The sequence below is a fragment of the Bidens hawaiensis genome, unplaced genomic scaffold (genome assembly GCF_021521415.1).
Source record: "Bidens hawaiensis isolate Kalapana, Puna unplaced genomic scaffold, B.hawaiensis_p1.1 tig00031757_1, whole genome shotgun sequence".
NCBI lineage: Eukaryota > Viridiplantae > Streptophyta > Magnoliopsida > Asterales > Asteraceae > Bidens > Bidens hawaiensis.
The window spans coordinates 75,007-100,097 of record NW_027495361.1 but is presented as its reverse complement, the minus strand read 5'-3'; the positions used below and the strand labels follow the sequence as shown (position 1 = coordinate 100,097).

Sequence of the window (25,091 nt, the reverse complement as noted above, 5' to 3'; positions counted from 1 at the left end):
GGTGATGGCATTCGAATGGATGAGAGCAAAATTTAGGCCATCACATCTTGGCCAGCGCCATAAACCTTACGCGATGTCCGGAGTTTCCATGGTTTAGCTTCTTTTTACCGCCGTTTCATCCCAAATTTCAGTTCTATTGTGGCACCTATGACCGAGTTGTTTTAAAACGGTTTTGGGAACTGTTTTAAAACAGCCCGTAAACCCATATAATATATATACCTTACATAAGTAAATGTTTATATAAAGGTTAAGATGGAATAACTTGATCTTTGACGGTTCAGGTCACGACAAAACCGACCCGAAAACGTCAAAATTTCTAGTTTTGTGAAATTTTTAAATAAAATAAGAAACGAACTATTTTGATAAAATGACTTATAAAACTTGTGTATATTCACACTTAAAATATTTAAAAATAGTTAAGAACTCAACTTTATAAGAAAAAGTTAACCGGTTCACCGATTAATATAAAACCGACAAAACCGACCCGAAAACGTCAAAATTGCTAGTTTTGTGAAATTTTTAAATAAAATAAGAAACAAACTATTTTAATAAAATGACTTATAAACTTGTGTATATTCACACTTAAAATATTTAAAAATAGTTAAAAACTCAACTTTATAAGAAAAAGTTAACCGGTTCACCGATTAATATAAAACTGACAAAATCGACCGAACCGGAAAACGATTTTATAAATGTAATAAGTATAAAGATCTAAAATATTAAATATTCCAGCAACTAAATATAAATTTATAGAACTTAATATTATTATATAATATTAGACAATATTAAATAATATAATAATATATTATTACTTGTTTATTTGCTAAATAGAACATTTGTGCATGGAATGTGCTAGTTGCTACTCGGGTTAAATTTATAAGTTAGAAACCATGTGTGTGTTGAATGATCATATAGGAATTGGACTTGAACGGAATCGCCAATGTATCGTTAAAAACTAAAATAAACACACAAACAAATTAAAGATAACATTTTTAAGAAATGTGTGAAATATTTTAAGTTGTGTAACAACTTAAAACATAAAAATTATTATTAAATGTGTACCATTTAATAATAGGTTACGAGTCAAGTTGGAATAACCGATCATCTACCGAAAACGGTGAGTTTTCTCGTAAATCCCCTCGTTTTATTGATTTATAAATGTTTTTGGGGGAAAAGTATGTAAAGAAAAGGGTTATACGTTTTACAAATTGTGTTAAATGGGATGAGTCATTATAAAAGGAAAAATCGTTAACCTAGAGAGAAAGGGCCTAAAAATATTGGTAGATCTATCGGGGCGACGCCCCCCTACTCTTCCAGTCGCTCTGGTTGAAAAGGTGAGAATATTTTGATTTTGGTATGTTTCGAGTTTATTATAATGATAGTCATACATGTGTTGTACTCTTTGCTCATTTACAACTAAAACGTTTTGTTTAAGAAATATATAACTATGTTTGGAAAAGTGGAAATTAAATTCCCATTAAAAAGAATGGTGAATAATAAAAATTATCAATGATAAGAATGATCAATAAATTGGTGCAAAGTCGAGAACTGTTACATCCCGGTTTTTAAATTGAGAAACTCACCAACATTCGTGTTGACAAAATTATTTTAACATACTTTTCAGGTAAATGAGAAACTTGGAGGCGTCGCGAGGGAGGAGATGGGACGAAGAACGCGTGTGGTTTTGATGTTATGACGTGTGTGGACTTGTAATAATAATACTTTATGTAAATTTAGACATGTGCGCTCTGATAAATAAACAAGTCCTTTGATATATTTAAGCGTTCTGTTTCATGATTTGGCTATCGGCATCTGTCATAACCCGAAATTAACTTAGTTAAGTCTTCCGCTGCTAAGATAAGATTTTCGGGGTGTGACAGAAGGCAAGATCTAGGGCATGTGAAGTTCATAAAGGATACAGATGGGCATATACTGGTCAAGGAGCAGGACATCAAGCTAAGATGGCAAACCTACTTTCACAATATTTTTAACAATGGGAGAGTTTATCAAGAAGAATACGACAACACAACATTCCAACGACAACAACCGAATAACTGCTACTGTCGACGAAACACACCAGAAGAGGTGCAAACTGCACTTAGGAGGATGGGAAGGGCTAAGGCGGTTGGCCCAGGCAACATACCCATCGAGTTGTGGAAGTGTCTGGGAGAGGAAGGAGTCATGTGGTTAACTACTCTGTTCAATATTATCCTCAAATCTGGTAAGATGCCAGACCAGTGGAGGAGCAGCGTTGTAGTTCCTATCTATATGAACAAAGGAGACGCCTAATGTTATGGTAACTACACCGAGGAATCAAACTACTAAGCCATACTATGAAGCTATGGGAAAAAGTTATTGAGGTTAGACTTAGACGGGAAACGCAGGTTACGGTGAACCAATTTGGCTTCATGTCGGGACGTTCCACCACAGAGGCAATACATCTTATAAGAAGATTGATGGACAAGTATATGGAGAAGAAGCGTGACCTGCCTATGGTGTTTATTGACCTAGAAAAGGCCTACGACAATGTGTCACGACATGTGCTTTGGGGGTGCTTGGAGGGTAGATGAGTCCCAAGGAAATTTATAGAGATAATTATGGATATGTATACCAGGAGTGCAACAAGTGTTCGTGCGCCAGTGGGGATACTGATTTCTTCCCCGTCGAGTTAGGTCTTCACCAGGTGTCAGTGTTGATTCCGTTTCTTTTTACAGTAGTCTTGGATGAGTTGTCAAAGTCGATTCAGGGGACGCTCCCATGGTGCATGATGTTGCAGACGATATTGTGTTACTTGATAAAACATGAGGCTAAAGGAGTGGCGAACAACCTTAGACAAAAGGTTTAAGGATTAGTCGCTCTAATACGGAGTACCTCCACTGTGATTTTGGTGGGGAAATGACAATGAGGACGCACAGATCACCATTGAAGGGCAGATGGTTCCGCAGGTAACGAATTTTAAGTATCTAGGATCATTTGTTCAGAGCGATGGGGAATTAGACAGCGATGTGACCCATCGAGTTCAGGTAGGATGGTGTAGATGGAAAGCAGCCACGTGTATATTGTGCGACAAGAGTTTCGCAACTAAACTAAAGGGAAAAATTATAGGGTCACAGTTAGACCTGCAATGCTATATGGAACAGATTGTTGGGCCATCAAGAAGGCACAAGTGCGGAAGATGGAGGTAGCAGAAATGAGAATGCTACGCTAGATGTGTGGGCATACAAGGTTAGACCGAATAAGAAACGTTGTGTTTCGGGAGAGATTATGGGTAGCGAACAAATTAGACAAGATAAGAGAGTCGAGATTGAGATGGTTTGGACATGTGAAGAGAAGACAAACCACGAATCTTGTTAGATCCGTAGAACACATTACTGTAGAAGGGAGGAGGGGTAGAGGACGTCTTAAATTGACATGGGATGAGAGGATTAAGCATGATTTGATAGACCTAAACCTCTCCGAGGACATGGTTGAGGATAGGAATTCTTAGAGAAGTAAAATTAAAGTTAAGAATTTTTAGGGAGAAATGATTACCTTATGGGCTTCTATTTACCTTATTTTGGTCACACACCATAATGGTATCTTCTATTATTATTATTATTACTAGCTTTTAGCCCGCGTGTTACGCGGGTTTATTTAAGGCTTTTTTAATATTTTTTTAAATTTATAATTTGTTATATTAATTTAAAATTAGCTGTCGTTTTTATTGTCATTTCGGTTGTAATTTTTGTCTACCGAGATGGGTTATATTTGTTGTTACAGTAGAGTTTAATTTCATGTATAAGTAATTGTTTAATGTGTCTTGTTTTTGTTTGTCTATTTTTCATCTTATCAACTATCAATATTATTATTTTTAGATGAGTTTTGAGGTATTGATAATTTTTAAGTTTCATTGTATTTTAGTTTTTATTGAAATGGTTTTGTTTTAGTTGAAATGGGTTTGTTAAAATGATTGGAGAAGTGTTTGTTTATATATATGTATTTATAATAATAATAAATTAATTAACAATCTTTTAAATAGAGTCGCTGGGCTCCAACAGCCGAAAAAGAGGTGAAGGGGCATGACGGTCTCGTCACAGGTGAAAGGAAAAGGACCATGCGTGGTGTTTCAAGGAACTCTTTGCATGAACAGTGTGCCACGTCGGACCCTTCCCTTGGCTTGGCGGAGCCACCCTGCATGGTCTACGGAAACACATTTTTTTTCAAATTTGGAGATCTTTTGCGTTATTAGGTTTGATTTTGCGTCATATTAACAAAAACACATATTTGTATTATATGTGTTTTGATTTTCTTATAATTGTCCATCAAATTTTCTTTTGTAAAAAAATGTGTTTTTTAATAAACCACTACTTCCGTTTACAGATATGGAAGGCGACTGCTAGAAACAAAAATCGTAAGTAGATGAACAAAAAAAATTGAAGACTTGAACAATTTGCATCCTCTTCTGTATCTTAGTATTATTATTATTTTGGTAAATAGCAAATAAAATACCAAGTGTTATTCATTGCCAATTATCGGTGATGGGGTTTCGTCTGTTAGTATCCTTTTTAAGTTTTAACCTACACAATAATTAAAAACAAAGAGACTTAATAACCTTATAATTTGTTTGGAATTTGTTTGGAATAAAAAAAGAAAAATCTTTAAATAATTGATTCACGTTAATATATAAACACAATTTTAGTGCGTGGTTAATATTTTGACAAACATAAGTCCAAAATAACACATGGAGATAAAATAGTAATATTCGTTTAACGAATGAATAATAAGAATACCAGCTAGGCTATGGCACTTGTTCTTTGATCAACTTTACTTGCTCTTGTCTTCTTAATGTAATGCACTGACTTCTGGTGTTCCTGAATCCTGCATTTTCTAGGGAATTACTCTCTCATATTTTGACTCTCTTGAGCCCACAACAGTCTCATCTATACCAAAATTATGGTGATCAAAGCGAGTTAAACTATTCCGAAAAATCATGTTATTCAGTTACACGACAAACAGCTAAAACATTTTTAGCTTTGTTTCATGCTTCTTGCAAATATGTCATATGGGAACACTTTTTAGTTTTGTTTCATTCATAAGTATCTGTTTTGGCTATGTGAGAGTTACATATCAAGGTTAAATTCCCCAAAAAACATAACCTATTTCAGTGGGTCAAAATGGCATTTTTTTAGTTGACTAAAAATACATGTTTTGACTTCTGACCTGTATTAGAAATACATGTAGGGACCTTTGATTGTACCTAAATCCATTAGAATCCAATGGATTACCTCATGTCCAAGAGTGTCAAGAAAAACACATAGTCACATTGTACCGCCAATAGGCAGTTGAACCTCATACAACCCAATTCCTTGTGTGATCCCACCAACCTTAGAATCTACTGCATGTAGCATGTAAGGTTTTTTCATTCTTTACTTAAAAAAACCTAATTTTAAGCTACATGAAACAAAAAAAAGGACTTGTTATGCTAGTTGTTAGAGGTGATGATTTTTGACCAGTTTAGAGCTTTGGAGTTCGTTTTACTGTCATTCTGGCTCGCCCAACTCTGCATTTTTCTAAATATTGTTGCATAAGTTGTAGAAATCTATCATAAACTACAAGTTTATTTTGTTAAGAAAATGAAGCTCACCTGTGTATTAATTGCGAACAAAACCAGGCGTTCGATTTCTTTGGGATTGATGTTTCATAATTTATATAATTACCAACAATTCATTCTCATGCCGCTTCATGAATTGAACCTAAAATTAAACAAATAATATTCAATCATACATGAAAAATTAACAAAAATGTTAAACGAAGTTCCTTCAAAACTTACCTATGGATGGCAGATGATTCTTTTTCCCATTATCATTTTTCTCACGGATGCTAATTCTAGTAATGCCCTTGCTTTCAAACATCTACAATGGAATATATCTGCAATCAAAATAATTATTATGTTACGTTTCTGTTTGGCATACGAAAAAATGATCATGACTTGAGTCATGGTGTTTGAAAAATATATGAATCTTAATCTTATGAGGCGCATGTCTGATATATTTGGCTAACACGAAATTGTGACCACAGACAAAGTCATATAACCATTTCATATTATCATGTCTCCTATAATGTGATGACTTTATTGTATTGACTTGATTTGAAAGCATAAGCTCTGTTCAAGAATCTCTCATTAAATTACAACTGTAATTTGATCAAGAGCTCTAAATGTTGACAGAAAATATAAACATGAAATTAATGACAAAATTAGAAAGTAATTAACAATTTCAACAAATTATCAAAGTAACACCACAGTTACAGAATATATGCACAAACTGACAGTTAATTTACTTTACAAACAGAATTCAATTAATAAAACCTCTTAGTTGCAGTGTATGGTAAAAAAGCAACATGACTTCATACATTGGGGGTGTTTGGGATTCCTTATTTTTGCATCCTTATAACTTTTCATTAAGTTAATAAGTTATAAAAGTGTAACTTATTGAACTTTTCTTATCACAATATAAGCAATCCCAAACACCTTATTACTTTTCAAAAAGTTTATAAGTTATAAATAAATGAAAAAAAAATTTGTTCATGTCCAATCGTTTATTAAATAAACAAAAATAAACCAACTTTCCATCGAACGGATGCCCTGATTCATGTTGTGGACTTTGATCTTGGCATCAAACTGATGAGATTTTGTGCCTAATTTACTATTCTTTTTGTGTGTAATTTATTAATTTTCAATGTCATCTTAAAAATTTTCTATTACTGGGATTATTTTGTCCCATGTATCTGTTTGTGTTTCTTGAACGGGTCATCGCCAAAGTTGTACAGTTTCTAAGAATGAAAGTTTTGACCCGTTCAGTGAAAGTGATAATTTTGACCTGTTTACCGAAAATGATATTTTGACCTGTTAACTAAAATTATAATTGTTCACAAAAAGATGCTTTTTTTACTCGTTTACTAAATTAATGAGTGTGGCCCATTATTAAAAATGATGAATTTGGACCATCTATTAAGGTAGCTCATTCTAACTAATATCTTACAAAGCTTTCGAACATACTCGGTAAACTTCAAACATGCAAGACATTCATTCAACAAAAATGGTGCCAAAACATACATACTTAAATTGTTCTTTTTCAACAAATCAAGAATGTAACCTAACATAAAAACTGGACACTAACAGATAAATAATTGAATATAACTCTCAGTACACAATTTATAAAAAAAAACATCCAACAATGAAAAGTAAATAGGCCAAAATTCTTAAACCAACACATTCAAACTCTCAACCACATCACTTGCAGCCTTCAAAGTTACCATTGCTTGCATTCTGGAGGTTGCTCGCCTGTCGCACCAGTTTTTGATATGCTGCCCTTCTGCAGTTCACACAGTTCGCCTGGAGAGTTATATTCAATTACTTGCATTCTGGAGGTTGCTCGCCTGTCACACAGTTCGACAGTGAATAACTTGCAAAAAGTTAATGATTCAAAATAGTATGCAAGATGCTAGCGTGGCAAGCTGTGTGGGTCAAACAGGCCGTCAATAGTCTGATAGGTACTTCTTAATGTGGGTCAAACCAACTGGGAGATAGGTACTTCAAATTGGTTTCACCCGTTTTACCTGTTCCTTTTAGTTGAATTCTTCAGATATTTAAAAACATGACCCAAATCAACCTATTTATACATGACCCAAATTGACCTGTTCATACACACCTAGGACGAAACCATTATGACCCATTGTCTTTTAATTTAAAATGTTTAGATTATACAACTGACCCATCAAAGACAAGACCCAAATCGACCTGTTTATACCACATTTAAAAAAGGCCATTTGGCTCATTTTTCTTTTGATTAAATAATGCAACTTAACCCATAGCATGACCCAAATCGACCTAATTATACCACATCTAGAAAAACACTAAATGACATAATCCTAGAATGTAAAATCATGAACGAAACCACCTCTAGAAGGAAGAAAATAAGAAAAAATTATATTTGGTTTTCTCTTACTCTTGCTCTCTTCTTCATCTTCATCATCATCCTCATCAATTTCATCCAGATCCTCATCATCATCCTCACCATCATCTTCTTCTGAGCCATCAAACCCATCCTCCTCGGCCGCCTCACCCATAAACCACGAAACATCATGTGGTATAATTTTGTCCCGTATGGTTGAGCTACATAGCGCATATAAAGCAAACATATCATTTCAGTGAAAAAAAAAGTGATATTAACATGTCAAGTATAAGTAATACTATGACACCCAATATCATAGCCTTGTTCCATTTGATTATGAAGTTCTTCAGCCTGAAAACGATATTCCTCATTATTAAATCTATCAATCAATAACCTCAATATGCGCATAAAAAAAAACCACTTCTTCATCAATGTCTTCCTCGTCATCAGGAACTTGTGGAGGACTAAAAAAGTTAAATAAAATTTCACATTTCTCAGTCTTTGTGATGGGTTTAGCATTCTTTGATCCATTCTTTGGCTTCTTTTTTAATATCTTTTGTGTCAAACATTTCCTTGGTAGCCATTCAATATCTGTCCTGAAAAATACCAAACATTACAAGAGCTTAACACTAAGACGCATGTGAGATAAAATATAGTTATGAATATATAATAGTTACCCTATTGCCTTCTCTAAAATGGGTTCGTCATCATCAATCATGTGATATAATTTGGTCAAAATTGAGTTTTCAAAATACGGATTGGTATCGAAAAATAATTCGAGTTTGAAACCCTTGGGTTCGTTTATCCTGCACCACTTGATATCCTTCAGATAGTTGAGTGCATCTTCATATCTTTCAGTAATCTGATGATTATGCCAATATTGGAATCAGTACATATTAGAAACAAAAATATGGAAACTCGTGACAAAAAGCCTAAACTATTAGCTGAAATGTTGTTTAAAATAGTAAATCAGAATCTTGTACAGATAAAAGAGATGAGATGATACTATTTGAAAGTATATTACCTCTGCCTGATCGGTGGCAGAATCATCCTTTAATCCATCAACTTCAACAACACCATTGACTATATCATATCTCTGAAATTTCAAAACATAAGTATACACAGCAACATTTAAATCAAACTATAAATTATCAAATCAATAGATCATAAATACAAACCTTTGCGTATAACGGCTCGTACAATTATTATTTGAGATAGAGGGGGAGGATGGTGATTTAGGGTTCGAGAATGGGAAGAGGAGAACGCAGTTTGGTCGAAGAATTTAGGGAGGATCCGGGTTTGGTGACCCATAAGACCCGCGAAAATTAAAGCATAAACGGGTTAAATCAATGAGAGACCATCATTTAAAAATCAAGCAAATCTGGTGACTCCAAAAAAAGCGACCACATCACGACACTTAGGGTTTTTGAGTTTTCGTTTATATATAGTATATATAGATTATTATTATTATTATTATTATTACTACTACTACTACAACTACTATTTAACGTGCTATTATTAATTATATTATTGTTAAACTTTGATTCCATGTATATTGTCTCATACATATGTATTTTAGAGCTGCGGGTCTCTTCAGAAGTCACCTCTCTATCCCTTTGGATAGAGGTACGGTGTGTCTACATCCCACCCTTCTTAAACCCTTCTTATTTTTTTGCTATTGGTGGGACTTCACTGGGTATGATTGATTGATTTTTATTTGTGAAACACCTTCTGAGTAAACCTTTATTTAAATTCTCTCATTTACATATTCTCAGTCGTCGGTTTATCCTCTCCATCACCGGCTAATTTTCGATTAACACCCACCATCGTCAATCTCCCCTCTCATGTATTAACTGTCATCGTCATCTACATCAAACGTCCCTTTTTCATATGACCAATATTGTGTTCATGTTTATTCGTTTAAAGCAAATCAACATGTTTGTGTTCGTTCGTTATAAATATACAAAACCTACACATCTCAATTGAAAGAGTCCAAACGTTAAAAAAATATAATGATCGTAACAAACTAATATGCACGTATTAAATCAAAACAAAAATCCGTTAAAAATAGAACAAATCATTACAAATTATAAAGTAGTAAAACGATTAAAAATAAAAGTCTAAATAAACTACATAACAGGGGGATCAAACTAGTTAATTATAAAAAGAATGTTTTCCTAAAATCATTAACACATTTATTAATGATTGGCTTTAAGTTGTACAGGACTTTGGGTAAAAACTAATGGAGTGGCCGTTTAAAATGGCATTGGTGTCACTCGAAAACATCGTACATACAACTTTATACATTTTTGAAAAAACAATGTATTCGTCTCTCTTTTCGCCTGAAGCTAAGTCAGCCTCTCTGGCACCATCACCACGTAAAAAACAAGTTACGCAAAATCAAATACTAAATCTTATGATCCATTATTCCATCCATAATAAAAAAACACATTAAGATTCAATTTTTCAATAGAATTTTTATTAATGCGAAAAAATCCATAAGAAAACCTTTAAAAATTTTTAATATTTACCAATATCCTGTTTGACTAGTCAATTAGAGCATTCACATTCAGTTAATCAAAAAATGTGAGTTAAATTTTTATACTGTATGAAGTGTTTTAGGGTGTTGTGAGTGAATAAGAGAAATGTAATGATTTTTTGTATGTTTGAAAAGCTACTTTTCAAAATCTATAACTTTTTAATATATTTTAAAAGTGATTGTGAGTGAAGAAAATATAAATGGCCATGTTAAAGGTATAAAAAAATATTATTTAATTGAAAAAAGAGAGAAAATATAGTGATTTTTAGTATAATTTTGAATTTAGAGATAGAGGGATGGATGTGAATACTCTTAAAGTGAGACAAATAGTGTCAATTCAACTTTGAAAATTTCCTGTTATATTTGTTTTTTGTTTTAAATTTATTATTCTTTTTCTGTTTTATAGCCCTGCTTGCGGTGCACACATATGATGTATATATGTGTGAACCCTCGGGTGGGCAAAAGTGAAATTGCACTAATTTTGACGTTATTTTACTAATCTCGTGAAAATAACGTTAAAAGTGACGGACGGTTAATCAGGCATCATGTAGTGGCGTTGATAGCTGAAAGATAAGGGTACATGCACCGATCAGCCGGTGTCCCGATGATTGAGTGCTATGTGCCTTATGTCCAAGGCTTGATGCAAAACTACTATCGAGCCGGGGGTCTCACCGGAAGCAGCTTCTCTATCCCTATGGGGTAGAGGTAAGGCTGCCTACATCTTACCCTCCTCAGACCCTACCATAGCCTTGCTATTGGTGGGATATACTGAGTACGATGATGATGATGATGATTCTTTTTCTGTTTTAGTTCCGGTTTGTATTTTCTTTCTTCTTGTTTGTTCGGGCTTCTAGCTATAAGGTTCCTTTGTTTTCTTTATATAGGAGCCTTTCAGAAAAAAAAATAAAAGAAAAAACAAGGTTAAAAGAATAACTGGATTTAGTTATTAAAAAAGAATCTATCTAGTGTAGCTGTTTCCTTTTCATAATTTATTCTTTTGCTTCAATCCTAAGATGACATCTCTTTCATTTACACTCAAGCCACCAAATGAGTCATTTTCTATTGGTTGAACTTGAAATGGAAACTCAACCTACTTATTAATTATAAATTCATGCTTCTTCCGTATCATGGGTTAGATGGAAATATCATATGGCGGTGTTGGTGTTGGTGTTAGCGGAGGAGGTGAAGCAAGGAAAGCGCACGCGGCAATGGCATGGGTGCAAGTGTTGAGTGGAGGATATCATGTGATCACGAACGTAGCTCTAAATGGTGGTGTGAATGAGATCGTTTTCTGCTTGTATCGTGACTTTCTTGCCCTTTCTATACTTGCACCGATTGCCTATTTCCGTGAAAAGTTAGTTGATCATCTCTTAACAATATTCAATATTGAGTGTCTCTAGCTTGTAACCTCTTTTATTTATAGCTAAATCATACTTAAGTTAAGTTTTACGGTTGTTTTCGGTTTCAGTATTACTAAAAATAAAATAAATCAAAGTTATACGATCGTATATGTTCTGGTAACATATGTTTTCGTTATGGGCAAGTCTAAACATTTACTTGTTATTTATCATACCTTACCTCTTAGAATATCATATGATAACTTGTCATGTTTGCTCGTTTGAAATTTTTTATTTTTTATAACCATTTTCTTTAGAAAATAAAAGTTAAAAAAACATTCTGTTAAAAACAAATACAAATTTTATTTTTACAAATAATCAAAAACATGTTTTATATTTATACAAATAGTTAAAAACACTTTCTCTAAAGAATGAAAATCGTTTTGCTAACATTTTCTAACTAGTATTTTCATTTTTCATAAAATATATCTAAAAAATAATCATACAACGTTTTTGTAAAAACATTAAAGAAAATAGAAGAAAACAAAATAGATTAAATTGTATAATGTAAAACTTGAGAAAGATGATATATTTAGTAAAGTTAAAGATCTCAAATTTCAGGACTTCGCTGTTAAAAAATTGTCCTATATAATATATAAGTACTTTGGGTTATCATATGTTGACTTACAGTGAAGTCTAAATTTTTATTTTCCACCTTTATGTCATATTAAATGATAATAATAACTTTAAATAATAAAATATCTATAGTTTATATAAATAGTTTATTAAAACTCACAAAATCATAAGAATATTTTAATTATATCTTACTTTAAAATAAAGTATTTATAATTATTAAATCTTCATTATTTGATAATTGTAATTCTTAAAATCTCCATTAGTTCATATTTCACGTGTAGCTGATAACATTCAACTTTTTATAGAAACTGGTTTACAACATCTTAGATTTATTCAATACATGTAATAAATTGGTTTACAACTTGGATTTATTAAAACCCGTGTAACACATAGGTTTCTAACATAATATATTTAGGTTTTAAACAATAACAATAAACTATAGACATTTAAACATATATTATGACCACTTTAGTAGGGCGGTCATAGAGGTTTTTCCTACTGAAAGGCGAATTTTGCTAGTACCCCTTACAACAATTCAAGTGTTGGTCGTCAAAAAAAGAAGAAAGAAACATGAGTTCTTACTAGGGAGAATGGGTGTTTCCACACTGCAGAAATTGTGTAAAGCTAAAAGAGTATATGGTCGAAAGAGTTGAATAGGAGTCCTTTACCATTTGATAAAGCATCCTATTTATAGTCGGGGGCGTATGACGACGGGGAAAGTCGGTATGTCCTCGCCACAGCCGTTATAGTGAAGATTGTGGATTCCATTTGTACCGGGCACATTGAGTCTAGTTTATGATGATTCCGCGCATATCAGCTAGCTGGACAGATGAGCGTTGTTGGTGCCTTTATATACAAAGAAACGGTGGAATGACTAGGACAGAAAACTCCAAAATTCCACAGTTGAATATATCTATGTCATGATCACTTGACATAATCGACCGAATGGATTGTTTATGATTGAGATCAACTTGCCACCAAAATAATATAATAATACTGATTCTGATCGATCGCCTATTAAAAATGAAAAATCTTATGTATGTGTCGTCTTCCTCTATCAGCAGTTAGATTAAATCAGTACTACTAGGATAGGATGTCGTCGAGCCATGGAAGGCACACTTGGCCATGGCGTTGGTCCAGTTGTTCAATGGCGGATACCACGTCATCACGACTCAACGGCGGAATCAACGAGATCGTATTCTGCGTCTACCGTGACATCCTTGCCCTTACGATCCTCGCCTATTTCCGTGAAAAGTATGTATGTTACTTACTAATTCTAATTCTCTCTTAGTAGTTGTTTGACTTATAAGGGGCCTCATGATTTGGATATCATATTATTAATAGCATCTAATTCTTAATGTTTCTCACTCTTAGATTTCATTTCTTCATCTTTGGACAAATGAAAGTTATTTTAATGGTTCTATTTCGTGGGCCTGCTCTACAAGCACATCACCAAGAATTGGTGGCACCCGAACTTCCTGGATGGATGTTTTCCAGTCTTGCAACTTTAGGGATTGACAATTGGCACCTTGGTGTCCTTTGCTTAATAGGAAACTGTTTTTGTATGGCAGCCTTTTTAGCTATTCAGGTACCCATTCGTATATTTTAATACCTATAAAGCAACATAATTTCTTTTTTACCAGTTTAACTAGCTATTATCATTTGATTCTTCAACTAGATATTATACATTTTTAATCCATACAAATGAGTTGGTAGTTACGTAAAGATGACACAATCAATAAGCTCATGTTATATGTATCATGTCCTCTTTGCAGCTAGCATGTTTATAAGAAAGTGATGCATTTGCATAAAGTATTCTAGGACAAATGTTAGCTCTTCGTGTTATATAAGTCATAGCTTGATAACATCTATAGATGGCTATTTTGACCCGTGTACTTATATGCTAATCTTGATGAGTCAAGGGATTAAATAAAGAAAAGCTTGAATGGGTCAAATTTTTAAAATCGCCCAAAGTGTATTTTGAATTGTGTATGTTGCACACACGTTATTTATAAAAATAAAAGTAATTAAATTTTTTGTTTAATTGTGTCAACCTGCCTGTTTTGACCAGTTATCCAACCCACCCAACCAGATAATTTTGCGGCCTCTAACCTGACCTAGAAGACAATAAGTTTTAGGAACATAGATGGGATAGCATGAAGGTTTATCCTTTTTTGGGTATATTATTGCATGTTGAATTATATACTTATACAGTAGTTTTATTTGCTTCTAATTGAAATTAATTCAGGCACCACTGTTGGCCAAGTATCCTGCAAACCTTTCAGTTACAGCGTATTCGTACTTTTTTGGTACTGTTTTTATGGTTGTAACAGCTGTCGCCATGAGCAACGAGTCAGCAAACTGGACTTTGACATCGTCTGAGATTTGGGCAGTAGTTTATGCGGTGAGATTCTTCTCCTTTGCCATCGAATTGGTTTTAACTTTTTAGGTATTTACATGTCTTTCCTCTTAAACCAGCTAAATTAGTAGATTAGGAACAATACGCAATAACCCAGCCAATGTAATCTTATAATAACATCCTTGTGAGAAATTTGTTTTAGAGATGAGTTTCATCTACGGAAATAATCTTTATATATACATCTATTTGTACATGGAACTCCTTAACTATGATCACAAAAACATAATTACAATCAGCTGACTTTCAACTGATTCGACATGTGTGAAGATAAGACACAATACATGATGACTTTGGTTTGTTTCAGGGGATTATCACTTCAGCGTTGAATTATGCACTTGTAACATGGTCCAACAAGATCCTGGGACCTGCTTTGGTTGCTCTTTACAATCCGCTTCAACCTGCTGCAACTGCTTTCTTGTCAAGAATCTTCCTTGGAAGCCCGATATATTTAGGAAGGTATGTTCCTCACCCTCTGCTTCTACTCCTAGTCCATAAAATGTCATTTATGCATCCTAACATGTCAGATCTCAGTTTTCCATATCCTTGTCAAGAATACTACCTATCTTATTCTCTAATGCGGTGCCAAAAATTAGCACCATATCAACTCAATGAGATTGAATGACACCAAGAGAAAATAAGGAAATAATACTTTTACTAATTTACCCTTTGCATTAACTGATCTCATTTAATGAGAAGACATAGGAATCAAAACACATGATTTACGATGAGAACTATATTAGTGTATACTATATACACTTAAACAGCGTATTCTTATTTTCCAACATTAATCATCATCATCATCATCATCATCATCATCATCATCATCGTACTCAGTATATCCCACCAATAGCAAAGCTATGGTAGGGTCTGAGGAGGGTAAGATGTAGGCAGCCTTACCTCTACCCCATAGGGATAGAGAGGCTGCTTCCGGTGAGACCCCCGGCTCGATAGTAGTTTTGCATCAAGCCTTGGACATAAGGCACATAGCACTCAATCATCGGGACACCGGCTGATCGGTGCATGTACCCTTATCTTTCAGCTATCAACGCCACTACATGATGCCTGATTAACCGTCCGTCACTTTTAACGTTATTTTCACGAGATTAGTAAAATAACGTCAAAATTAGTGCAATTTCACTTTTGCCCACCCGAGGGTTCACACATATATACATCATATGTGCGCACCGCAAGCAGGGCTATTCCAACATTAATTTTCATTACATCAAAATATGAAATTAGAATGTTACAGTCGAGAATATTTAACTTTATGTTCGACTTTCAACCCGTTTAGATTTCTATGTTGGACGGTTCGTTTGATGGCCCGACCCGGTCCATGCATAAGTAAATGGGTCAAAATTGGCACTTTTGTATTTGACAGTTAAGTTGCTTTTGTGAACAGTGTTCTAGGAGGAGTGTTGATCATAGCAGGGTTATATCTGGTGACTTGGGCAACGTATCGGGAAAAACAACAGTCGGCAGCTTCATCTGTCCGTCGTTCTCATTCAACGGAGCCATTGATAGATCAGGATTTCTCTGGGCCTTCACCATCAGTAGCCAAAAGTATTTGATTCATTAGTCATGTATTGTGTTTTGTTCATATTCAAAATACCCAGCTGGAAAATTTTGCATTATTTTTGAATTTTCTAATGATTAAAATCAAGAAAACTACTTGATATAAAAAAAACATAAATCAATTTAATTAGAAAAACCTCACTCTATTAGTTAGTCTAGTGATTAATTTGAGCACTCACGTCTCATCCCCATCCCTAAATCTATAATTTTTCTAAATTTGTGTCTCGCATTGTAAAGTTCTTACATCTCATTCCTTTATAATTTAATTAAAAATCAGACATAATTAAAGAGATTGTCATTTAATTTTGCACTAAATTTCAGTGCATTTACTTCATCTTTAAATTTGACGTGATTTAACCTTTATGTTTTCAAATGTTACACCATTTGTTTTTTTATTCTAATTTAATTAATTTTTCTTTTTAAGTCAGTCATGTTCCTTGCATATGAGGTCAAATAGGTTCTTTTACCTATCTATTTAAAAACACATTTTTAAAAATTAAAACTAAAACAATATAAATAATATATATATATAAGGTAAGGATCCTAAGAGAAGCCTTTGCATATTGAGAATTTTGAGAACCATTTTAGACCATTAAAAACACTTTTAAAAAAATATTTAAAAAAATCATAAACAAAAAATAATAAAAAATTTTAAAAAGTAAAAAAAACCAAAATTCTTATATTTCATTCCGGTTTCATTAAAATAAATAAAAAAATAGAAAAAAATAAAAAAAAACGTTGTATTATACACATATGTATAATTTTATTTAATCTTTAGTTACGTAATATACACATATGTACAACATCATTTATCTTAAACTATACACGTGTGTACAAAAAAACATGTAAATGTACATATATGTATATAATATACATATGTGTATATAATTTAGCTAAACCGAGTTTTTTTTATTAAACCGGGATGATAAAATAAGAATTTTGGTTTTTTTGATTTATTTTGTTTTATGATTTTTTTTATTTTTGGGTTTTTTGTGGTCCAAAATGGTTCTCATAATTTCAAAAAGGTTCTCTCATGATCCTGATCCTATATATATATATATATATATATATATGGGAAGGTTAACGTACAAATAAAATTACCGTGCTAAACGTGAGAATCAAGTAGAGTAATTATTTAATTACATCATTGAGTAATTCTCATAGAGTAATTACATAATTATTCTACTTGTATATATAATTACTCTACTTGATTCTTATGTTTAGCACGTTAATTTTATTTGTATTTGATCAAAACTATATATATATATATATATATATATATATATATATATATATATATATATGAGAGAGAGAGAGAGAGAGAGAAAATTCTCTTCTCAACGTTCACCATCGTCACAAGCTACACCTTTTCACCATCTTCCCTAAACCCTAGCCAGCCACCACTCCCCACCAGTACCGTTCAAATACATCAAATACGACCAACTGAGAGGGTATATATTCACCACTACTCTCTCTTCCGACCACCACAACCAAACAGGGAAGTGTTGTGTTCACCGATCTTGATGTAGACGGAAGTTGTTGGCCGGAGATAGATGACATCGACGGAAGAATTGAACTCATACACCAAAAATCACGAACAACTGAGGGATAATCGCTCCACCTGAGGAGTGAATTTTTAGCCCCAAACCCGATTTTGGGTTTTGACGAAGCGGAGCAGATTTAGCCAAAGGAAATTTCATGGTAGGCTGACAGGTGGTGGTGGCAGAGGTAATTTTTGATAACTAGATTTGCTAGGGTTTCGACGAATTCCGCCTCTATAGTTTCAAAAGTGACGACATTGTTGCTAGGGTTTTGACGGATTACGCCTCGGTAACAACGATGACATGGTTGTACGGATTTGTTTTGTGATTTGAGTTGGATCTAAAAGAATCTGCAGAGGTTTCATTTTGGGGGTGGTGAATTCATGGTGTGATCGGTTGGTGATAGTGGTGATGAGAGAGTGGGTATGTGTGGTAAAACTAGCTGGAAGTTGCTAGCGGGAAGCTGGTGGCTAGAAGCTGTAGCTGGTAGCTGTGGATTTTTAGAAATATTTAAGTGTTTGGTAGAGTAGCTGGAGCTTTTAATAAAACTAGTTGGGTGCCCGCACGGTGCATTGTTTTAATCCAAAACCTATTCTGACTTGACCCTTTCGACTCAAAACCGTACCAACATGAACCGAACTAAATTAGCCATTTTTGCATCGACTCGTTCCGGCCCTAATTTGGTCTTACACATGACCCGGGCTTGCCTGACTCGATTTGTTGTCGATCCTAACCAATATTTACATAATATGTAAATTTTTTAAAGTTAAAGAAGTATAACAATATGATATTCATATTAAAGAGAATAATTTAAAAAAAACTATTAACGTGCGCAAAAGTTATGGTGTTTAAAAGTCAAGGGGGTAGTTGGTTTTGAATATGGGTTAAATATGTAATTATTATATGAATTAACAAAAGAGTATGAAAGTTCAAGTACCAAAATTGTAAAATTTGAAATACCAAAAGCTTCTAGCTTTTTCTAAACACTGAAATTTGATGCAAAGATAAATGATAATCTCTGTAATTATGTCTTGAAAATCACATTCTTAAAGAATTGTGCGATAACGGTGGCTCATCAATTTGATTAGAGGTGCACGATTCGGGTTTTGTTTGGTACCCGAAACCTGGTATTTTTAGACCGGTTCTTGTTAGGAACCGGGTAAGAACTGAACCCCAACCCGACAAACAATAATGGAAACCTGCTGTAACCAGGTAGGTTAGGACCAGGTACGGTTCCTACCCAAGAAAACTGAGTACAACCGATTTTTCAGATGGTGTCTCCTTAATGGGTACAATGCCTGGTTGGGTTGTACCTTATGCTACGCAAGGTGTACCTATTTTTATATTAGATCAGTGACAGTGGACTTCCAATAAAATGGTTTATGATGAAACCCATATTTGAAATAGATATATCTTTTTGTCCCCGAAAACCACAGATGTAGAGGCTTTGAACATCCAAACCAAGTAGGTTTTTTGGAAAACAAACAGATCTGAAAGGATTTTTCATATCTACAAATATGGAATATGATAATTTCTCAAACGAACTCGGATCCGAAGAAATCAGAACCAGATCTGGCATACATCACTCGAAAAACACACATATCTATACACGAAACCGGTAAAATTGAATCATGGTTCCTTGCCATGTCCCACGGATGGCACCAATGAAGAAACATGGAATGAATCCTGGTCGGATTCATGTCGATGTTGTAACAACTCGGGTTTTCGTATTTGAATTCGTATTCGTTTACCAGACTCGGGAGTATATTTCGGATCTTTCAAATTATTAAAATCTTATATTTATTAGTATTTAACTTTGTTAGACTTTTTTTATATTTGTATCACTTTCAAACTAGTTAAACTATGCTTAAAACCTTTAAAATCGTTTAAAACGGCTAAAAATCGCATTTATAGAAGTACAGGGACTAGTGTTGCATTTTTTCGACTAAATTAATGAAACTTAAGCCCCAAAATATCTAAATTAATGTTTCAAATCAGCCCAAACCGCTTTTCTTGTTGTCCAAGCCAAATTTTTGTTTGTTATTATACCCAATTTTCTCATTAATAGCTTTTTTTATTTCCTATTCGAGTGGATTCCTTCATAAATGAATTATAATACTCAATATTAAATCAAAACACATCTATAAACCCTAAAAACTACTGAAGTCCAGCCATCCTCCCCATATCCCACGAAATTTCCCTTCTTCATTGTCAATTTCTTCAAGATTAGTCAAGTTCTTCAAGTTGTCGTTGACTTTCAAGCTTCAAGACCTCGTTGACCACAATTTCTCCTAGTTCCAATCCTCGTTTGGGTAAGTTTTCTTCTTCAATATTGTAGGTTTTTATCTCCTTTAGAAAAGCCCTCAATCGGTTTCTGAGATTCAGGGGATTTACCATGTCAATTGGACTCCGACCCGTTTAAGTGCAAAATAGTCAACAAGATTGATTATTTGATTTATCTATCTTCTGTTCAAAATTAGCTTTCGGGCCAGAAGACATTTTTGTTTGATTTTTGAAATTTTGAGTGTGCTGACCAAAACCCGACTCCCAACTAACTGTTTAGAGTCCCAAGTACCAGCTCGCTTATTTGCTGAAAATCTCATAACCGGAGTTCTATACATCCATTTGGATTGATTCCGATGGTTATGTTCTCGGTATTGAATCTATTTTCTAATGTATAAGACTCAGGTCTGTTTGGATCAGATCACTCATCGCGTGAACTTTACTCGTTTAATTATTGTCTCGGTTTACTCGCTTAATCATCGAGGTGAGTAATCACTCTCCTTTTTCCTTATTTTAAATCTTTTAGGGACGTATGTATACTTTATCTATTTACCTATTATTTAATACTCAACTTGCAGCTGTTAGTCTTGTGTGTTTAACGATTTATACCTAATGTGTTATATGCTTATATGCTTTGCTTGAATACATGTCTGAGAGGTCCAATATAATCTCAGTTTAGTATGATCATACGCCCGTCGTGTTAGCCATCGTTCAGAGCTTACCGACAACTCATTTTTGGTAACCAATGCCCATCCGCATGGCAACGGTTTAATCCTTGCTTTATATTTGTGTGATTTGTTTATATGCTTTGGTTTAAATTGCTTATCCCACTTGACACAGTTTGCATTTTTCTTTATTTATTATATATTATATTATATCTCACTTAACTGGTGTTTTACTCACTCAAAATGAGTTGTTAACAAACCTTTATATTTTATACGCATATGCTGGTTATCATAGGAATTTAAAGCAAGTTGGTGATGACTTAGTGAAGAATTAAGTTAGTAGAATATTTTAATCAAGATTATTAGAAATATAAATTTGTATTGTTGTATTTAAGGATTATGTACTTATTTGTATTTGATTTAATTGAAAATTGAATTTAATTAAATAGATATTGTCACTTTTAAATATTGCATAATAGTACCTTGAGAGATGTGAGCAATCAGCTCACGCCCCGACATTTTCGCCTTAGGTTGGGTGTGACAGATGTTCCCCGGTCTTCGAGATGAACGAACCGCCACCTTGATCTTCATCCCCGGTTGCTCGACATCTGCCATGGAAAAGTGGAGGAGTGGAGGTGACTACTAAGAGTTTCCTCTTGTTTACAAACACAAAAATATGTTGGAGGCCAAGGGTCCAAGAGAATACCCTTCAAATGAATGATGAAGGCTCCTTATATAAAAACTATATGGCTACCATCATGAAACCCTAACCTTTATTGGGTCACGCCCGGTTAGGGGTTACCTCCACAAACCCTCAGCCCAATGAGCCTAGTTAGTAAACAATAATAATGTAATAAACATAATACATAATGTAATAAATAAAAGGTCGTACCAGGTTTGAAGTACCCTACACCTACATTAAGTTTCATAAAACTAACTGTACATGTTTGTAAAACTGTGATTTAAAACTGAAATAGTAGTATCTGATGTTATACCTATTGAAGTATGTTCAAAGAGTTGAAAATAATCCAAAAATTAGCTTATCCATGTTTTCACATAAATGGGTCAGGCTGGTTTAATAAAGGATAAAGATCTACGTTAAACTTGTTGATGGTTATATTGCATATTGAAGATATTATGGAAGAATGCTGATGTTGGGTTGATTTGATTCTAGATTATGTGTTCTAAATTTCGCGAGTTGGCTTGAAATTTGCTAGGCATGTTACGTCGTGGAAGCTTGCGGCCGGTGGAGCATTAAGTTCTAGTAGATTCTATTGGTGAAGGTAAGTGATCCTTACATCTTAACAGGTTGTCCTTTAAATTTGTAAATTTAATTGGCATCATGTATCATAACACTTTTAGTATGGCTAATACTTATGGTGGATTTACGTATGTGGTTGATTATAATGCACGTCTATAAATGAATATGAATTGAGATTAAGTAGTTATACTACAAATTGTAGTTACATATAAACGAAGATGATATTGGTCGACGTGTATATACTATCGGGATCCAGTGATGATCAGTCAACGGTTTAACAATTAAACTCGGTTTAATTAAATTGGTTTCATAATTATTAATCTGGTTAATAAATGAATACGAAGCGGAATAAAAATGAGTAATCACCATTTAACGGAACCGTATAGGATCCGGTTACATACGATACGAGTACAAATCGAAACAACTAAATTAAATATAAATCCAAACCGACAATATTTAATTTTACATCGGTTAATGAATAACCGGTTGAGACACCGAGGTTCAACGAACGTTGCTATGTGACGAACCAAGACAACCCGGCTTGCGGTGGTGGCGAATAGGTTCGGCGACAGCAGCAAACTAGTTGATGGAGTTCGGATGGGACAGTGGTGACTTGCGACGCTACGCGGTGTCAGTCGGCGGCTTAAGGAGGCGACGACGTTAGCTCTTTTGTTTAATGTGAAAACCTATATATGTTGAAATTGGTTTTGTGGCTGCCCTTATGTTTTTCTCCAAACCTTTTAGAGTTTAAATATGTATGAAAACGAGCGATAGAGAGATGGGCCTCATCGTTGTTTTGATTAAATATTTATTAATATTTATTATCATATAATAATATTAATCAAGCCCAAAAGTCTAACTCGTTTAAAAGTCCGACCCATGTTTATTTATCCAATAAATAAACTTTAGGGTTTTATTATTTGTAAACAGTATAAATAATAATCCCGTTAATTATTCGTTAATACCGGTTAACTAATTTAAGCGGATTTTATGTTCGTTGCCCAATGTGTAACTCTTACGGGTCATAACCCGGTCAGCCGCGTTGACTTAAGCGGACTGATCCATATTTCCTACAGTCTTCCACTTGGACGGATTCCGGTTAAGTTTGTCAACGCTGACAGCCAGTGGTGTTCTAGCTATACATGGATGCCCCCCAACAGGTTATGACATTTTAAATTCATTAACCAAAAGATCTTGGAATACACTATTGCAAGATAATGAAAATATAGAAATCGTTGTCATCTATCCTTTCCGTATAAGACATCAATTGAACAATGACAACCAGTGGTGTTCTAGCTATACATGGCTGCCCCCAACAGGTTATGACATTTTAAATTCATTAACCAAAAGATCTTGGAATACACTATTGCAAGATAATGAAAATATAGAAATCGTTGTCATCTATCCGTTCGTTAATACCGGTTAACTAATTTAAGCGGATTTTATGTTCGTTGCCCACGGTGTAACTCTTACGGGTCATAACCCGGTCAGCCGCGTTGACTTAAGCGGACCGGTCCATATTTCCTACAGTCTCCCACTTGGACGGATTCCGGTTAAGTTTGTCAACGCTGACAACCGGTGGTGTTCTAGCTATACATGGCTGCCCCCAACAGGTTATGACATTTTAAATTCATTAACAAAAAGATCTTGTAATACACTATTGCAAGATAATGAAAATATAGAAATCGTTGTCATCTATCCTTTCCGTATAAGACATCAATTGAACAATGAGACATGGATCAGATCAATCTCATATGGCGTTCAATCATTATCGTTTTCGTTCTCGAGTCAAAGTGGTCCAATCAAACACACAGTAAGTTTGGGTGAGGCCTTACACTTTACCAGTTTGAATCAACGAAGGCGCCAAGATGTCTAACTATTACATTTCATGTAAGAGTACATAATCCCATCTTGATTACATACAACTCCCACTGAACTTCAGAATACTTCCAACCAATGCCTTTATGATTGGCAGTTACGCGACAGCGGTTGACACTAATCAAAGAATACCTTTAGTAAACAAAAGTTCTAATATGTATCTCAGGTCTAAGGATACTAAATGAGCATAGCTATATCAAATGCATCTTATGAATAAGATCCATGAAGATGATTTGATGCGAGTTACATCCAACATCATTCATAATGAGGTCTGTGAGTTTGGAAGTCAACCCTTTTAGTCCAAAAACAGAATAGTCTTAATTCATAATCGCTCCCACGAGTCTGACCGACTACGGATAATTTAGAATACAATATTCATGGATTAAACGTATTAAAATGAACACAATTATAATATTCAACGTTTGCATTTAACCATTAAATCAAAAGTGAAATCAAAAGTATAACTGTTTAAATGTTCATACATCCGAATACTAAATCAAAACAAATTACTAGCTAATCTAAGACCGATAGCATCCATGTGTTGGTCATGCTTGTCCTGAGTTATCGGCTTAGTGAACAGGTCTGCTAGGTTTTTATCTGTGTCTACTTTGCTTATTATGATGTCACCGTGTTCTAGTATCTCCCGTATGAGGTGGAACTTCCTTAGAATGTGCTTGGCTCTGTGATGAGATCTGGGCTCTTGGCCTGAGCAATAGCACCTGTGTTATCACAGAACACCTCGATTGGTTTGCGAATACTCGGAACCACATCGAGATCAGTAATGAACTTCTTCATCCAAGCAGCTTCCTTAGCAGCATCCGATGCAGCTATGTATTCATACTCAGTGGTGGAATCTGCCACCAAACTCTGCTTGGAGATTTTCCAGTAAATAGCTCCTCCATTGAGAGTGAATACAAATCCTGATTGTGAGCGAGAATCATCTCGGTCAGTCTGGAAGCTAGCATCATTGTAACACCTTACAGTGAGCTCTTCTTCCACTCCTCCAAACACCAAGAACATGTCTTTGGT

The 25,091-nt window shown here is 34.2% G+C and overlaps 1 protein-coding gene and 1 long non-coding RNA gene across 2 annotated transcripts; one reads left to right on the top strand and one right to left on the bottom strand.

Annotated features, from left to right (window-relative positions):
• Positions 1–7,014: 7,014 nt before the first annotated feature.
• On the bottom strand, positions 7,015–8,814 carry LOC143582483 (uncharacterized). The gene is made up of 3 exons (XR_013143980.1): positions 8,609–8,814; positions 7,986–8,527; positions 7,015–7,352 (listed from the first exon to the last, which is right to left on the bottom strand). It is a non-coding gene; the product is annotated as an uncharacterized LOC143582483 (long non-coding RNA).
• Positions 8,815–11,521: 2,707 nt separating this feature from the next.
• LOC143582482 (WAT1-related protein At3g45870-like) lies at positions 11,522–16,533 on the top strand. Its single transcript, XM_077065032.1, has 5 exons — positions 11,522–11,860; positions 13,818–14,031; positions 14,692–14,847; positions 15,167–15,318; positions 16,262–16,533. Exons 1-5 carry the CDS (start codon positions 11,607–11,609, stop codon positions 16,428–16,430), a joined length of 945 nt encoding a protein of 314 aa, XP_076921147.1. The 5' UTR covers positions 11,522–11,606; the 3' UTR covers positions 16,431–16,533.
• Positions 16,534–25,091: the final 8,558 nt, after the last annotated feature.

Coding starts and splice junctions, on each gene's coding strand:
- LOC143582482 (XM_077065032.1), top strand. CDS start 11,607: ATGGAAATATCATATGGCGGTGTTGGTGTTGGTGTTAGCGGAGGAGGT. Junction 11,861..13,817: donor TTAACAATATTCAATATTGA/GTGTCTCTAGCT, acceptor TCTCACTCTTAG/ATTTCATTTCTTCATCTTTG. Junction 14,032..14,691: donor CAGCCTTTTTAGCTATTCAG/GTACCCATTCGT, acceptor AAATTAATTCAG/GCACCACTGTTGGCCAAGTA.